Source organism: Eptesicus fuscus, chromosome 8, assembly GCF_027574615.1.
Source record: "Eptesicus fuscus isolate TK198812 chromosome 8, DD_ASM_mEF_20220401, whole genome shotgun sequence".
Lineage (NCBI taxonomy): Eukaryota > Metazoa > Chordata > Mammalia > Chiroptera > Vespertilionidae > Eptesicus > Eptesicus fuscus.
The window spans coordinates 67295950-67314881 of record NC_072480.1 but is presented as its reverse complement, the minus strand read 5'-3'; the positions used below and the strand labels follow the sequence as shown (position 1 = coordinate 67314881).

The 18932-nt window shown below is 38.6% G+C and overlaps 1 protein-coding gene across 1 annotated transcript; it reads left to right on the top strand.

Annotated features, from left to right (window-relative positions):
* The first annotated feature begins 1754 nt into the window (after positions 1-1754).
* SLC10A2 (solute carrier family 10 member 2) lies at positions 1755-18705 on the top strand. The gene is made up of 6 exons (XM_008144019.3): positions 1755-2134; positions 9033-9151; positions 13192-13280; positions 14326-14501; positions 16525-16682; positions 18080-18705. Exons 1-6 carry the CDS (start codon positions 1758-1760, stop codon positions 18199-18201), a joined length of 1041 nt encoding a protein of 346 aa, XP_008142241.1. The 5' UTR covers positions 1755-1757; the 3' UTR covers positions 18202-18705.
* Positions 18706-18932: the final 227 nt, after the last annotated feature.

The following is an 18932-nucleotide window of genomic DNA, read 5'->3' as shown; positions in this document are numbered from 1 at the left end:
AATTGCACCAACAGTGAGTGTCAATCACTGTCGCCTCTAAGAGAACGGACGGTTCAGGGTTTTCCCAGCAGCTCAATCCCACATTAGAGGGACATCATCCCTAGGCCCCCAGCAGCTGGGATATTTGACTCCACCCATGCCTCTGCTTGGCAGCCCACTCCACTGCCTACAGCTCATGTCTACTCCAGTTGAGCAGAAGGTTGATTTTCTGTGTTGAGTTGTTCTGTAAATGCTGCTTTCACTTGTGACCAGTAAATTCAATTGCCACCAGCTTGGAGAGTGGTCATCACCCTCACATCGGTATTCTAAAGCCTTGATACTCAAAGTGTGGTCCCTAGATTAGCATTATCACCCTCAACTTTGAGCTTGTCAGAAATGCAGACATCTGGGGCCCACCCCAGACTTCCAGAATCAGAATCTGCATTTTAACAAGACCCCCAGGGGATCTGTGTGCACACTGAGTTTTGGGAAACTCTATTCTAAGGTATTTCTCTAAATCTCCACTAAGCCAAACTGAGTTTCAGTATTTCCAGTTATCAGCTGGGTAATCGTGAATAAAAAAATGTATTTCTTCAACCCTTAAGTCCTCATCTGTAAAAGGAGGATGCTAATCCTACTAAATTTAAGATGATTCAATTGAATAATAAATTAGAATTTGTCCTGTAAATTGTGAATCATGATCAAAATTCTTATGTTGCATCCTCACTAACTGATTATACCATAAACGCCTAAAAACAGAAACTTCTCCTCTCTTTTTTATCTTCCTTATACACCAAGTGCAGTGTTCTGCCCATAATGAGGTTGACTATTTGACATTTACAAAAATCAACTTCCCTTGGAATCTCCAACTGCCTCCCCTCTTCAAAAAACAATTCTAATTTCAATTCCCGACTCCAAGCACTCAGAGCTCACTTTGACCTAATCCTCTGAGGTTCATCCCTCTAAATAAATTGTGTTGTCACTATCTCTAAAGCACTTTGTTACTATGGCAATGCATACATAATTGGGTGTGTGAGTAATTGAAGGTGGCTCTCCTGGTCAGCTGCCCTCCCACCAGACAATACAGAAAACATTCTATCCTCCCACATGCTACTCTCCCATAGGTTTGCATCAAGGCCCTATAAGTTTCTTGACCTTACATACTCTTCCTTGAACACTACAGACCAATAGGAGCAGACATTGATGTAGTAAGAAAGCTATTTGGGGGGAGGAAGTTGTAGGTCTCAGTTTCAGTTCAGGTCTGATACTGACGCTCTTTTGCAATTTAACTTGGCACAGCGCACTGGGCTTTTCAGGATCCACCACCCACCCCCTTTACTGAAAGGAGATGAGTGGATAACATGCTTTCCCATAGCTTAACCCCTCCAATGTTCTGCAATATCTGAGGGTCACATAACTGAAATTATTTAACAAACCTTCCCAGCATTAAACATTAACACAGCTCTTTTTATATGGCACGGTTCATTACCATGCTGATAAATGATTAATTATAATTCTCTGTCTGGACCAATAATTTGGCAGGACTTTTATGATTCATAATATGTGCTGTGTTGTAATGTTACCTCTTGAAACTGACATACTGGCGTTTATTGTTTTTTATTGCCTCGTTGAGGTGGCTTTAGAAAGAGACACCAAATGACACGTTTAGAAAGGGTTTAAAAGTTTGACGTGCTTGCAGTAGGCACTACTTACCCAGCGAGGAGCGGAGGATTGGTGTTTCTGTGGATGTCTGTGACCATTTGAGCCAAAACCCAGCGATGAATAATTCAACGAGATGTTTGGCCACAGCAACAGTTTGCAACGGTTCGTCCTGTGTGGTACCTGCCAGCAATTTCAATGCCATTCTAAGTGTGGTCCTGAGCACTGTCTTGACCATCCTGTTGGCTATGGTGATGTTCTCCATGGGATGCAATGTGGAAATCCAGAAATTCCTGGGGCACATAAAGCGGCCGTGGGGCATATGTATTGGCTTTCTCTGTCAGTTTGGAATCATGCCCCTCGTGGGATTCATCCTGTCAGTGGCCTTTGACATCCTCCCCATCCAGGCCGTAGTGGTGCTGATCATGGGATGCTGCCCCGGAGGAACTGCCTCCAATATCTTGGCCTATTGGGTCGATGGCGACATGGACCTGAGGTAAGCTATGTAAACTTCCACATGCTGCAATCACATTGAATTATGGCAGCGTGAGTATCTATCTGTTTTGCCACTAAATTAAGGCGCAACTGGGGGAATTAACAGAAGAGAATAAATGCATGTATTCATCTTCCTGAACAGCTGAGATTGCGTATTAGAATTTATGCGTTATATTTTCTGTTTTGTTCTTTTAATCTAACTCAGTTAACAAGGCGTTGATTAATTGATGTTTATCTTTGGGAAAGATTCAAAGTTTTTCAAAAAAAAGAAATCTTTCCAAGCTCCACAAGTGGCAGCTAAGAGCGTTTTCCTTGTCAGTATCAGGAAGGAAAAAGACAAAAACCACCTTTCTTTGTGGCGATGAGGAGCTCTATGTGTGATTGTGAAATCAAATTGTTCATTAAACATTAGAACCTATGATGAGACAATAGTTAACTCCACCAAACACAGCTAGTTCTTATAATTTGTACATTTGTTCTACTGGTAGCTTCAAAAGCCTACAGCAGCTTCTTTTTTAAAAAGTATGCTTACCTTACTATAAAATAAAAAGAAAATGGTTTCTCTGCTTCCCAGAGAGTAATCTACATTGCAATGTTTTCCCAATTCATCCTGCACTAGTCTGAACTAGCACTAGGAAAAAAAATAGTAGAAATAAGATGAAGCATTAATGTGATGAGACAGAATTTTAATGCTACAAGTCGAATAGGCAAATGTCTTTTTCCTTACCTCACAATCCCTTATTTCCTGTGAAAGATATGCATTTCTGCAAACCAGCCAGGTATTAATGTAATGTGTGCTTATTAAACACTGTACACTAGCAATCGGCTCTGGTAATCACCACATACCATACTCAGAAGAGAGAAGCTCAAAGTGTAGAAATGCAAAATGTAAAACAATCCAGGTTGATCCAGTGTCTAGTGAGCAACTGGGAACAGCCATCACATCTCAGCCAGTGCTAATTTTGCCATGAGCTTTATAAAAACCATTGTATGCCAAATTATATACCTTCACAATACATATTCTTCACATAAGGAAATGCTGTTTCTTCCCTGCAATAGAGTTTTGTTAAAGAAAGTCCTGTAAAGAGCAAAGGATGGCAAGTTTTGTTCCACCATATAGCAATAAGGTTTTTTAGACTTCAATTTGATCTGACCTGGACATAGGCAAATAGGTGAGAATTCCAAAAGGCAGTTGATGGGAGTGAACTAAATTGAATATGGGCTTTGACATCCACTAAACAGCTTTGACATAATACTTGCTGACCCTTGAAGAACAGGGGTTTGAACTGTGCAGACCCATTTGCACGTGGATTCTTTTTAGTAAATACTGTAAATGTCTTTTCTCTTCTTTATGATTTTCTTAATAACATTTTCCTTTAGCTTACTTTATTGTAAGAATACAGTATTATACATATAACAGACAAAATATGTGTTAATTGACTGATTTTGCTATCAGTGAGGCTTCGGGTCAACAGTGTAGTTAGCATACGGCTATTGGAAGTTAAGTTTTTTGGGAGTCAAAAGCTATTGGTGGATTTTCTGCTGTTTCAGTGCCCCTAAAACTAGCAGTTGTTCAAGGGTCAGTATATTTATAACTCTTTAACAAAATAGAAGAGTCTTGTACCTCAACATAATATCACATAGGTGATCATTTTGTAAGATAGGTAGTCTCTTCTACTGGCTAAAACTGTAAGACCCTAAACTAAAAACTCCAAGTTACTTTTCTGTGATTTAAGGAAATCTTGTTTCTCTTGATACAGGAGATGATTTATAATCTAGTCTACACTGCAGAACAATTCCTATGAGAAACAATACTATTAAGAAATAAGGTATTAATGTAATACCAAGAGCAGAATTTGAAACCTTATCCTTCAGCAAGTTAGAATAATCTTTAAAGTGGGAGGGATGGCACTGAAAATTTTCACTTTCATTCTAGAAAGTGTGCACTCCACAGATCCCCTCTCCCCGTCTTCAAAATAATACCAACACTTCTCCAGGCCCATAGCAACCTCTCTAGCAATTTCACCCATCTAGAACACAAACAAGACCCAGTAAAAAAATCTTTGCACACCCAAAATAAATCCCACTTAATCTCATAAACATTTCCTACTTCCTCTCCTAATTCTAACACTCCAGCGTGCATTTCCAAGCCTAGAAGATGAGAAACAAGAAGTAGGGTGGGAAGCCTAGACAGGCAGGCCTGAGTCCCACAGCAGCAAGTGGCCTGGAAAGTTTGACCTCCAGAGAAAAAACCAGCATGCCTCACTATGCACAGCAGCCTCTCTGTATTGCTTATTTTAGGGACAAACACAATCACCCTCAAGACATGCATTTTAGCAGAGCAAAAATGTTTCTCACTATGACCCATTATCATTACAAGGAGGTATGTTGCTATGTAAGATGATGACATTATACACTGAGTGGCCAGATTATTATGATCTCTGAACGCATAATAATCTGACCACTCAGTGTATATCCTATATAATAAAAGGCTAATATGCAAATTGTCCCCTCCACCAGGAGTTCGACCAGCAGGCAGGCCGGCCAACCGCCCATGTCCCCTCCCCCTGGCCAGGCTGGCCAGACTCCACCCATGCATGAATTCATGCACTGGGCCTCTAATATATATATATACTGAGTGGTCAGATTATTATGCGTTCAGAGATCATAATAATCTGGCCACTCAGTGTACATTGCATATGTTACTGGAACACTGTTCAAATGTTTCTTTAAAGCCGATTAAGAGAGTGATAGTCAGGTATTGGGAAACAGTTTTCTAGCACTTTTCATTCTTCTGAAGTGATCACTGAAGTCTTCTGATAATTCATTTAGATACAATCCTATCTACCATTTATATTTCTAATTCTGTTCTCTTGGAACTTGACCGTCTCCATTTCCACCTGAACTCTAGCAATGTCAGCCATATGAGTGTTTATACCAACAGGTTTCTGCACTGGTTGGACAGATACCACACAGTCCAGCAAAACACCTCCACCTGGCTTTCCCTTTCCTGGATGTGGTTGCTGGGAGGAGAAACCAGATCATCTTTCCCACACCATGTCATCTCTTCCAAACCTGGGGGACCATTGTATTTTGAAATCTCCAGTGACAAAAATAAGAAAAGAAAAACCACACACAACAACCACAAAATACACACACACACAAAATAACAAAAATAACAGACTTTGCTCATTATATCCTTGCTCATTGAAATATAGCAAGTGATATTACAGCTCCTTCTCTGACTCCTCCAGCCTTGAAAGTTGTGGGAATCTGATCAGTGCACAGGTATTTTCACCTGTTCTACCTCTCCAGTGAGTTATTATGCACAAATAGTTTCAGGGAGAAATAAAGGTGACACTTCAGGTGTATCTGCTGAGTGTCAGGCCCACAGTTCAAGGGCCACAGAGACATCCCACCTTCTGTGTCTGCTCTATCCCCAGAGAGTCCCTACTTTCAAATCTCTCCTTTCTTAGCAATGGCCTCACCCCATCATGCAAGGACTTTCCTTTCTCACTCTCCTTTCATATCCTTTCTTCAGTTTCCCCCAATTTTCAGCTGCCATGTACTTTATACACTCCCTTTTATTATTTCCTAGATTTAATAGTTTCTAGATTTTCCTACCACATCCTTTGTTTTGTGGCCAAATATTGTTCCATTGTTCATCTTCCTGCTATTGTAGTTGTTCAAGATCTCTGTCCCTTCAGTTTATCATAAATTTAAAGCAATCCCTCCCATTTCAGCCGCATAAATGTCCAGCTCTCCTCTAAGAACTAACCCAACACTGTTTCTTTTTTCCTTTGTTTTTCCTCAAAGTAACCAAGCTTTGTTCCTCTCGTGGAGCATCTATTTCTATTTTACTAGCTAATATTTGTTAGGCACATACAGTATAAGTACTCTACATACATTGGTGTACTGAATCCTCAAAATATTCCTCTGAGGTCAGTACTACTATCTTCTGCATGTGATAGATGATAAAATTAAGACTCATACCCTTGACCAAGGTAACCGAGTCAGTGTATGTCAGAGTCAGAATTTGAATCCAGACCTGTCCACTTATCCCTGTCCAGACTCTTATTCTTTGCTCGACATTATTTCTATAACTTACCACATCTCCACCTTCTAGCACCGCCTATACACACCCCCTTTGATCTTTAAAACTTGGTGTTTTACTTTTAATATGATTAAAATATTTTGCATTTAGTTGGCAGAATCTAAATTCTAATCACTGACTTCACCAAATTCTTCAACATTCACTGAATTCTCATTTATTGCTCTTATTTGCAAAAAATAATAATAATAATTCTCCCTGGTGGTGAATAGAGCTAAAGCCACGAATTAAAGACAAGAGATTTTTTTTTCCTTACATTTTCTCTCATTCCAATATAAGTTCATGGTAGTATTTCTATTGTCGACAACTATGATCTTTCTAGGACCTCACATTTTTTCCTGTGAAATGATATTTTTCTTTTACTAATGAATTCCCCTACATTGCTTCTTAAAAGTACTTATCTGTGAATTTTCACCTCATTTCCAGTGATTTGGTGGTGTCCTCATATGAATTCAAATGGTATCGACTTGCAGCTACCTTTTCTCTCGTCTCCTCCCATACCTCACTGCCAAGATGTCCCATGGAAGTTAAACCATGTCCTTTTCCAGCTCCTGTCCTACCCTCCTGTGGCTTTTAAGAAACTGCCTCTCGCCAAACTCGCAACCATGATACAACTTCATAAGTTGTCTTAGCAAAACTTAGAACTAAAGCTTTTACAAGGAAATTTAAAAGAAAAACAAGGAGAGAAGCAGACTTCCTTCTAAAAGTCATTCTCAGTTTAAAACAAAAGCTTCTCCGGCTTCTCTTCACTATGGTCCAGGTAGTGAGTACGACCTGGCTCCACCCCCACACTTCCGTCCTCTCCACGAGAGAAAGCACACAGATACACTGGAATCAAAGTTACTTATGGGATAGTCTTAAATCCATTCTAACTGATTCTTAGAAATAGAAGATTAAAAGAGAATGGAATAAGAAGTGAGGCAGGTTGGGAGAGAGGGGGAAATAACAAACCCCAGAACTTTAATTCTAAGCAGGACAAAGTACAATTTATAACAAATTCAGTTATTGTGCTGTAGGACACTGCCTTTGCATCATATTTTGTATCTAAATTAACTTGTCACGATAATCAATTGAACTTCTTAGATATAGTTTACATATACTCTAGTATTGATTATTGTTGCACTATTTTAGCTCTACTAAGACAAGTATTTTTGCCTAAATTATTTTTTAAATAAAGCTTTACTGTTGAACGTATTACATATGTCCCCCTTCCCCCCCCCTCTTTTTCTCCCTCCTATCCCCCCCCCAAGTCTTCACCATCCTATTGTCTGTGTCTATGGGTTATGCATATACGCATATGGGTTTATTGGGATTTTCCTACATTCTTTAAAACAAAGTTTAAGTGAGGTATTCCCTGGTCTTTTATATTTTAAAAAATGATTATTAGGGAAGTTAAGCCCCCTAGTAAATATTGCCCCCACCCTTTATTTTGCCAAAACTGTTCTAAGTTAGATGCATTGAAACGAAATTCCTCTTCTTCAGCCGTTTTCCTTAGCATTGTGTAGAGTGGTTTGTATCTGTTGTTCTTTTGGAGGGGGGAGGCAGGTGGTGTAAATAATTTAGCATCTTCCTCCAAGTACACATACATACTTTTAAGAACTTATTGTTCTGATAGCCTCAATGCTACAACTATTATAGAAAGAGTCTTTCAGAAAAATTTCTCTGATTTTCCTACTTGGAATTATGCTACAATATAGCACACACTATGACTAGATATAGAATAACATTGCCTAGCTTTTAATGAGCACCTTGCATTATTCTAAGTATTGGATTCACTGGCTCAGTCAGTTCTCATAGTCTGTGAGGTGGCAGTGATTGGGATTTTCATTTTACAAAAAGAAAATGGGCAAAGAGAAGTAAATTACCCAAAGTCACTTAGTAAGGGCCATGCCTGCTTCTAACCCAGGCAGTGTCTGGCTTTAGTGTCTGGCCCAGCTATTTAAGGCTCTGTTCCCTAAGCAAAAAAATGTACCCATGTATACAAGGGCACTTTAATGGGAGCAGGAAGACCCATTACCCAAAAGTCTCTTTTCCACCCACTGTCACAATGCTGAAAATTACATCATTCCATATTAATCCTTCCAGGTCAAAAGTCAAAATCCGCTCACTTAGCCAGTTCCACTCACTCAAACACATGCTGTCAGGAGAGATGTACCAGGCGCTTGTTCTTCTCAATATACATTTGGTAATTTCTTAGCAGAAATAGAATCCAGGCCTCCTCTGTCTGCTTGTATGTTTGCTTTGCTTTTTTTTTAGGGGGTCAGCTTCTCTCTTTTCTCAAGATTTGAGCATTTGGAGCAATAATTTTTCTCTTTAAGGAACTACACTGAGGCTTGCACTCTTGGACATGCATTCTCCCCCAAGGCCCCAGGGAGCCCCATCTCATCCCAACACAGACAGACATAGAACCCCTAATATCTCTTCCATATAAAAGTGTGTTTGCTGTTCTCTGATTGGAGGTTCAAGGGTGGCATGGCCTAGCACCTTGGATCTTGTTTAATAATGAGTTTAAATGGCCATTAACTATCTTCTCTGGTTCTTGAGAACCAACAGGGAGGGAGGGATGGCACAAGACAAAGGAGGGAGACACCAAATACGGATCTCACCGTTTTGCACGAGGCTGAACCCTGCAATTGCTGGGGCACTTGTGTATTTCTGTCCATCAGATTGGTTGGTGAGTGGGTTGAGACAGTCTTTTGTAGGACTATCTAAGCATGAATTGGAAAATGAAACAACCTCTCCCCTGGAAAACTCAGGTGGACATATCAACCTGCCCGTTTCCTTTCAGCGTCAGCATGACCACATGCTCCACGCTGCTGGCCCTGGGAATGATGCCGCTGTGCCTCTTAATCTATACCAAAATGTGGGTCGACTCGGGAACGATCATAATTCCCTATGATAACATAGGTAAGTCATTGCTCTGCAAGATTTCTGAATGTTATTCACCTCCTCTCTGCTTACCCCCGGCTGGGTTCTCAGGCCAGGCTCAGACCCAGCTGGTGTTTGCCTCTGACACCAGCAACAGTTTGTGCCCAGTTAGGATTTCATTGCAAGCCACCCCTGCTTTTGAATTAGAGTTGGCAGAATGTAAATTCCAAGCCATGACACCATGGGAGAAACTGGCTTATTCCTCCATTGAAATCACAGGGAGAGGAGCCAACTTAAAGGGTCCCCTGGCACAGCTGTGTGGGCCTAAGGAGGCCAAGTTGCTATACTTTCCTTAACCCACAATGCAATTAGCTCGTGACAAGCATTTGCTTCCAGACACTTAGATTGAAGAAATACAAAAATCATTCCACTGATGATTTAAAAATAGGGCACCTAGTAAGCAATCACAGTGTGGCGATAGGAAACTATCTGATAAAACATATTATTTATAACACTTAACTGTGAGCCACATGTTGATTCAAAAGTTGACTTACTGGCACAGTCTGTGTGTCATGCCCCAAGAAGTTAAATTTTCTGTCTCCACTCATTTCAACTCTTAGATATTCACCCTCATCTCAATGGAGCTTTTTTTTTCTGTTTTGGGGACAATAAATGATGGTGGAAGACTAAGTTGTTGATGTAACATGGTGTCAAGAACAAGATGGTTCCTGGTCCACCAACACCAGGCATTTCCCATAGAACTGTCATCATAAAAGATGAGATGTAGGGGAAGGAGTACATTGGTGTCAGTCACCAGGTACAGTACATGCTAGTCTATTTTCAGCTGACCTTGGAGACAAATGTCTCCCTGATGGGCTACCCCAAAGAGGTACATAGGTGGCCCATCGAAGGGAGCATGTAAGCAAAGGCTAAAGAGTGACACACCAGGATGTTTGTAAAAAGGGCTCCTGTTGGCACGGGAAGCTGGACTGGATGGCACCTAAAATCCCTTCCATTTCCAAGGAAGATTGTTTTCTGTGATAACACATGATTTGAGGGTCTACACAAGTGATTTGGAATAAATTTTGGAAATATTAATTGGGGACAATATGTATTACAATATTTTCAGATAGTCTCTTCTCTCTCTCCACTTTTATTATGGCCTTTAGAAAAAAAAATTTTTTTTAATTTTAATAAGTAGTCCTCCTTGACACACCATGTTCAGTATGGGATTTCCCTACAAGGTCCTGCTACTGACCCCTCGGGAATTCCTCTATATCAGACATAATATCCTGTTGCAAACAGGTTTTAGAGTGATCCTCTATAACCACCTGTCAATGCGCATGCTGCTGAGCTCTCAGCCTGCTCCCTTGGAGGACACCTTCCTTAAAATTAAAGAATGCAGTTTGCTTGAGTGGTATACATTGTAGGCCCCTCAAAGGATCCATCTGTGGAATGAAGAGCTTTAATTCTATAACTCATTATTTAAGAAGAAAAAAAAAAAGCTTTAAAATATTTTCTTAGTATGCATTTCCTGGAAAATGCCCTATAGCAATATGAGTAATTCTAACTATGGTGTGAATGATGTATATCACATCCTTTAATGGGAGTACATTTTGAAAGGAAGAGAAAGTGAGAAAGTATAAGTAGTAATTTACTTCATCGAAGAAGAAGTAAAATGCAAAAAAGGGAAGAATATAGAAAAGAGAAAAAATTTTAAATGAGAGTTTAAAAAGCAAAGATACTAACTCTGCCTACTCTCCATTCTGCTAAGCCTATTTTCAACCTAACCTTCTAACTATTGGTTTTTCTAATCCTTTAATGTAGAAAACAAACAACCTAATTCCTTCAAAAGATGTTATGGCTCCTTTTTAGATGAGGAAGTTAAGGTTCATGGTAACTGTTTCATTTGTCCAAGATGACCAGGGAGCTGGAAATAGCCCCCTGGTCTGCTCTCCACTCTGCTCTGTGGGCAAGACTGTTTCCCACGGGTTCCTCACAGTGCTCCCTCACAGTGCTCACCATGCTTTGAGGAATTCAATAAACACCCGCTGAGCCCCTCCAGATGATGACATCTGGGTGGAGGAGGAGGCAGCTCATACAGCTGATTCCACTGAAAACACACTGCACTAAAAGTTGTTGTTCTACTCTTCTCTACCCTATATTTGAGAGTATCCAGTACCGTGAACTGTACATCTATTTCACCACCCAATTCTCACAACACACTGTGAGATAGACAAAATTTTACCCATTTCACAAACAGGGAAACCAAGGCTCAGAGGGCTTATTGATTTGCACAGTTCCCACAATTTGCAAATAAGGTTCGCCTCTGAGACTATTTGGGTCCAAGTTGTACCACATGACTCCATCTACCATTCTCTTTTATTCTCTTTTTTCTTTCTGCCTCTCTTTCCTCCTGTATCTGCTGTGTAAACTGATTAAAGACCAAGTTATGGTTCAAAGAGGGTAACTGTAAGCCAATGAATAGACAGACATTTGACAGAAAGCACAAGCACATGAGGAATAAGAAAAATAAACAGAGTCTGGGAGAAGAAAATAGAAGGACCTCTAGTACACTGAGGAGTAAAGAGTTGGAACAATCCACCTCTTCAGGTAGGAGCCACACACACTGAGTGTGAAAGGCTAAGAGTGCCTTTTCCAGTCAACTTCAAATCCTGCAAAATTTTATCCTGGCTTCATATGGTTAGGAGAGGAAATCTGTCTTGGATTTCGGCAGGTGGTTCCAGAGAGACAAATACAGGAGCAGTCTGCCTTTTCACAGATCTGACACATGAAATACATTACCAAGACCTAACCACACACATTCTGAGCACAGTATTTGCACCTAGTTTTAAGCTACCACAGTACAAAGAATACATATTGAGATGTTTTAATTCAAGGCCTACAAACTTCACACAATATAGGGAATAGTCTGGAGATCCAAGACAGGGGAGGAAGGTTCCTCCAAAAGTAGCAGGATGTAAGGATCCCCGATGGGGATTTTTCTGAGGGCTCTTACCAGTATAACTATAAATGACCTCTTACGTACTTATTGTTCCATCATTTTTTCATCCTGCTCTTGGTACATTTAGCCACCAAAAGGCTACAGAATTATGATTTTATCATTATTATATTCATTTTAAAGTCATATTTACAGGCCTGGAATCTATAATTTGGTTTTCAATCCTAGTTCCATCTACTTTAATACTAAGCAACATCTACTTTCAGAATTTCATTATTCAACTCCACTTTCTCTTACTGATTTAAAAGGATGTTTTAAAAAGAAACAGCCCATGAGGAGTTAGAAGTTATTGATGCTATATTATATAAAAGCAGCTATTGAACAAATGAGTGTCAAATAATATGGAGCAACAAACCACATGTCACGAGAACAGCAGTGGATTTAACACAGTGAATATGAAGTATGACTTTTATTTGGCTAGGTAAGCACGTTCCTGCAAAGAATTGTAATTGTTTGAGAGGTGACCAAATATATTATATCACAGAAAAGTTAAAGCATGCTTTTCAATCTATTCTCTCACCTCTCGTCTATAGATTTGAATAACCAAAGTCAGTCTTAACCAGAAGTCATTAGCCCACTGAAGGCCTGGAGAAGTTTGAGCTTTTCCTTTTATTTCTACTACCATGAAGTAACAGACAGATGTAAAATATGATCTATGTCTCTCTGAGAAAACACACACACACACACACACACACACACACACACACACACACACAGAAAATGTATTTTCCCAGAATATAAGGATCCAAACATCAAATAAGGCAAGATTCTGACCAATTGAAACCAAAATATAGTGATTGGAAGTATAAGGAACGCTAAAAAATTAACTTGCGATTTAAGAAAAGGATTTATGTCAATATTATCAATTCTTTTCAGTAACATTAAATTAAGTACTGAAGTGAATAAGGAAGGAGAGTGTGTTTGTTTTTTCTGTTTTGTGTTCTCAAGGAGATTGATTGATATATTACCCAGACCTGGTACAGGCCGCTTACTCTTTTCTTTTCCACTTTCGTTGTGCTGTATCCTGTTGATCAAATTGCTCTTCTGTCATTTTCAGGTACGTCTTTGGTGGCTCTTGTTGTTCCTGTTTCCATTGGAATGTTTGTTAATCACAAATGGCCCCAGAAAGCCAAGATCATACTTAAGGTTAGTGGCTCATGCTATAGGTTGCACAGTCAAATGTTCCACAGTTGAAATGATAGGTCTTTCCAGCTATACAATGGTTTTCTCATTATAGTAGAAGCCTAATCCTAGAGGGCTGAGCATTAATGTTATTAGCCATGCAGTCCACTCTTCTAGAATGTCCTTCCCCACTCTATCCACAGGGCAAATTTTTATTCACCCTTTGGAATAATCAACTCAAACATCACCTCTTGGTTTTACTATACTCTGTACTCCCATAGCACTTTGCTCTTATCTCTCTTATGTGGGTTTGTTTTATAAAATATATCTATACCATAGCCTTAAAATATAGATCATATCTTTCTTATCTCTGTATCCATATGGTAGTTTTGTGTCTGGTAATGAGTAAGTGATACTAATTTGTAACCATTCATTTCCCTTCACCAACTATATTCTAGCTAGATGATATGGATACGGATAAAGATGCTACAGATATAGACATAGATGACATAGATATGTAAACATAGATACAGACAAAGCCATGTTCCACTGATCAGAAGATAAAATAAGTTAGTTGGTGTTCTTTGTTTCTCTGGTCAAAAAAAGTTCTAAAATCCATTTTTTTCCATGTGAAAGGGAGAAAACAATAACAACAGTGGCTTTTGTTGCATATGCCTTTAACTTTTATAGAGTTTTATATCCATTTTCTTATTATTATAACAATAATAAAAAGTAATCAGGGCAAGGTTTTATCGTCAATTACAGATAAAGAAACTAAGACACAGAGAGGTTTCATGACTTATCAAAACAAGGCGAGCAGGAGGAGTGGAATCTAAAAGCCAAGTCTTCTAGTTTTTATTGAGTGGGTTTTCCTTATCTCTGACAGGGATAATTTGCAAGTTAGTACATCTTCTTTAGGCTAACCAAGCATGGGTGCTATATTTTCCAAAAATTAAAATGTGGGGCAAGCACCGACATTCCTGGTGGTCCGAACATGGCCATCAGGTGAGGAAACACAGAGGTAACTTCATCATCACAGTTGATGGGTCTGCTTGTGTCTTTCTTCCAGATTGGATCCATCACAGGTACAATCCTTATCGTGCTCATAGCTGTGGTGGGAGGAATACTGTACCAATCTGCCTGGATCATCGCTCCCAAACTGTGGATCGTAGGAACAATATTTCCTGTGGCTGGTTACTCACTAGGGTTTCTTCTGGCTAGAATAGCTGGTCAGCCCTGGCACAGGTATGGTATTTGGTAAAGCTAACTGGGATTATTTTTTTTTTCTGTAATAGCTGTTGTATTAGTTTGCTAGTGTGGCTATAACAAAGTACCCCAAGTAGTCTCGCTTAAACAACAAAACATGCATTGTCTTACAGTCTGGAGGTTAGAAATAAAAAAAAAATTAAAAATGTGTAGCAGCCTTGGTTCCTCCTGAGGGATGTGAGGGGGGATCGATCCCAGACATTTTCCTCTTGGCTTGTGGACTGCCATCCTCTCCCATTTCTCCTCACATGGTCTTCTTTCAATGCATGTTTCTGTGTCCAAATTCCCCCCTTTCATAAGGACACCAGTCAGTCACATTGGGTTAGGGTACACCCTAATCACCTTATCTTAACTAATTATATCTACAATGACCTAATTTCCAAATAAGGTCACATTTGAAAGAACACAATTCAACCTGTAACAGCTGTAAATATTGATGACAAATTCGAAATTTTTCACTTGGAATAACATTTACCCTATTTCTAAATTTGTCATATTAAATTGATTCATTCATTCCTAAATTATGCAAGTCTCCCAAAAAGGAAATACTGACTGCCTCTCTTCTACTGAAATTCTTCTGCGCCATGCCCTGGTCCATGCAGGTTGAGCTCTTCCATTGTCTTCCATCCTTATTCTCCAAGCAAAGTAACTTCAACAAAAGCACTGAGGTTAGCCTTATAATATATGAGGGTTTCTCCAGCCAGCAACAGTATGAACTCATCGTCCAAAGGGCTGACTGTTAGAATGGGGTTTCACATTTAGGGGTTTGATACTGAGAAAAAACATTTCCTCTCCAGTAGCCCTTCTGAATAATTGTGCATAAGAAATGCTGATACATATGCGAGGTTGGGAAATACATGAGCAGCCCTGAACAGGGGAAAGAGTGGGACATGAGTCCACTAGACCCAGGTTTCACTTCAACCAACCACTTACCAACTATGGGACCTCAGGCCAGGCACTTATCCTTTCTCTGGCTTTTTGCATCTGTAGAATGCGGTTGGAACAGCTGCCTTGAGGATTTTTTTTTTTAGTCAAAATTAAATGATTAAAAAGAAAACAAATTTAACAATAAAACAATGATAACAAATACTCTATCTTGACTGTTTCCTCAGCCCCTGCTCTGTGCTCTGCACTGTTACCATGCACATAATGGAATAGAGCAGTGATTTTCAATCTTTTTCATCTCATGGCACACATAAACTAATTACTAAAGTTCTGCAGCACACCAAAAAAAAAATTTTTTTTTTGCCAATCAGACAAAAAAATAGATATAATTTTGATTATTTCGCATCAGACTGCTATTGTTGTGTCGGCTGTTGTCATTCTTTTATTTGACAATCTAAGGGAAAATAGGTCAGTGCCCCTAAGTAATCAGGTGTTGTATGGTTTAAAAATTCTTGTGGCACATCTAGATTAGAGGGCAATAATCCCTCTTTGCCATTTATGGAATATATATATATGTTTTATTTACATATGCCTGCCTTTAATGTAATATATTTATTCAATATATACTTTATTTCTATTACATAACTACATATTACTTACTAATATATATTATATAATATGTGAAATATAATATTACCTATAATTTAAATATATGATACATATTAAATATTAATATCCTCTATGTATACATATACATACAGATATAGATGATATATACATATAGGTATACATCCCTGCTCAGGGAGCAAAGTAAGTTATTTAGTATTCTTAACAATCATAAAAGATGACTAGGGCAACATTTAAGTGTGTGTATATATATATATACATGTATATATATATACACACACAGGGAATATTTATTTATAAAATATACTGGTGTATGTAATATACTTATTCAATATAAGTAAAATTACATCGAATAAATGTATATATTAAAAGCAGACATATATACATATATATGTACTTATTCTCATTACATTTGCTTGTAATGTAATATGACAACAAAGCAAGGCAAAACAGAAGAATAGAAACATATATTCTCTTAACGCTCTTTCAGGTGCCGCACAGTTGCTTTGGAAACAGGAATGCAGAACACTCAGCTGTGTTCTACGGTGGTCCAGCTCTCCTTCACCTTTGAGGAGCTCAATCAGGTGTTTACCTTCCCACTCATCTACAGCATCTTCCAGCTCGTCTTCGCAGCAATATTCTTGGGAGGTAAGCAATAATGCTAATCACATTTCATTCGGATGTTCTTTGAGAAATCCTGGAGGTACTATATGGCATTTTTAAAAATAACCTTTTTCCGGCAATGAACTATATAAATTAAATTAAACACCTTCTTTTCTGGCAGTGAAAAAAAGAATGGGTGGGAAAAGCCAGTCATAATATTATCAGGACTTCCCAATTGCTGATGAAATGATTGTAATTTTACCCAAAGGTTCTGGTAAGGATTATTTTGAAGTGTAAAGTAATGGAGATCGATGCTCTCCATTGACTTTCTTTTCCTCAGTAGCTAGGGAAGCATGTCAACCTGTTAGAACAATTTTATTGTGTCCCTTTCTACATGCTTCCAGGAATCCTGAACTGGAAGCATGTCTTTATATGCTTTGTAAATATATTTATCAGAAAAGTTCGGGACCAACCTAAGGAGATATTGATCTTGACATAGTAAGATCTTTGAAGCCGGACATTGTCTCTCTCAACTGTGTATCATAACGGTAGTTAATATTTACTGAGCATTTACTATTCTCCTAGGGCCATGGGAGGCACTTTTATCCCATTTAATGTTCACAACTGCCCTATCAGGTAGACAATATTGTTATACCAATTATAAGTATGAGGTACTGGAATTTGAAAGTAAATAAAACCTTCTCTTCCCCTGCGGACTTCGGAACCAGTTAAGATGTAGAAAAAAAATCAGATATTTAGATAACAAAATAGCACTTTTATTACAGATAAAACAATTAGAAAATATAGCTCGAAACTGTGATCAAATGGTGATACTGGCCCTTTCCACTGCCTCACACATGTGCCCATAACACACATAAACTGCAGGTGTCCTCTTGCAAGGTAGTCTGTCCAGGTGAAACGGATCTCAAAAATATGCTGAGAAATGGCTGTCACCAGGGACTAGCAGCTCCATGAAAGAGAGGAAGGCTGATCACCAATCAGCTACCCGCCTCCCATGGGAAGGAATGGATGAAGGCTGGGAGAGATGGACTGTTATTCCAGCTCAAGTCCCACACAGACCATGAGATCACGGTCCTGGACATTACCCCTTTGCATGTAACGTAATTATTGAGGATTTGCACATTAACTGGGAGATGGTAGGTATAGAATAAATGTTTTCTGCTATTGTTGTTGGTGAGCACCACCTATGTAAGTCATGAGAGCAAGTACCCTGTACAGTTGTATGCTAGGTTTGCCTGAAGTGCAGTCCTTCCTCCTCCTATGAGCATTCATGGAACTAGAATGGTGCTTGCTCTCTAAGTCGCCTCCAGCCTACAGAATGTGAAAACTGCTTTTTGAGTCATAGCTTATAATCACTGTCCAAAGTAAGTTTGTAGCTAATTATTATAAAATTTGCTTAACTTCCCATGTGTTTTTTCTAGTTTATTTGACCTATAAGAAATGTTATGGGAAAAACCGTCAGGAATTTTCCGAGAGCAAAAGTGATGAAACAGTCTCCGAGTCATCGCTCTATAAGGTGAATGAAGGATTTCAAGCACATTAAAAGTAGACAACATATGGACAAAAAAGAAGAATTCTAAAGAACTACAACAATATTTAAAAATATTTCTTTTGCTGGGATATTTGGCAAGAAAAAAAGTGAAAATTTTAATTTCAACTGAATCTATGTATTTATTGGTTTGGGTACCAAGTGACTGGTGGTCCAAATCTTTAATGTGACAAATATTTATATGTAAATAAATATTTTGTGTCTTTGAAATATGCCAAAAACAATATCTTCAAACCTTGTCTAAACCTGATAACACCGAGAACCTCATAACTCCTGAACTGAATTCTTACCCAGAATCTCATAACTCAGAGATGAGCACCTGACTTTTTGTATGTTATAACAGATCCACTGAATTATTACTATGGTGATTAAGATTTTCTCCAGTATTTATGATTGTAAAAAGATTGAAATGAACATCTTCCACTGACATATTATTATTTTGAAAATGTTGCAACCTATTTTTATAACTTTGTATTGTAACATGGGCAAATATCTCACTTCCTGTATTTAAAAATAAAGAGATTGTCACTTTTCTAAGTGACAATCCAAAATCAAAAATAAGATAAATGAGTTACTAAATAGAATTCAGTAACCAAATTAGAATCATGACCAGACTCATCAGCGATATTGTACACCCACTAGACTTTTTTCTTAAAAATGGCTTGAATTTAGTTAGCAAAGTATTCTGTAAGCCCTGGAAAGGGATTTCCTCAAGGTTTGCCTGC

Bases quoted from the DNA above. Each gene is read 5' to 3' on its own strand.
- SLC10A2 (XM_008144019.3), top strand. From the start codon at position 1,758: ATGAATAATTCAACGAGATGTTTGGCCACAGCAACAGTTTGCAACGGT. The intron at 13,281-14,325 runs GTTAGTGGCTCA...TCTTTCTTCCAG, and splicing joins AAGCCAAGATCATACTTAAG to ATTGGATCCATCACAGGTAC. The intron at 16,683-18,079 runs GTAAGCAATAAT...TGTTTTTTCTAG, and splicing joins CGCAGCAATATTCTTGGGAG to TTTATTTGACCTATAAGAAA.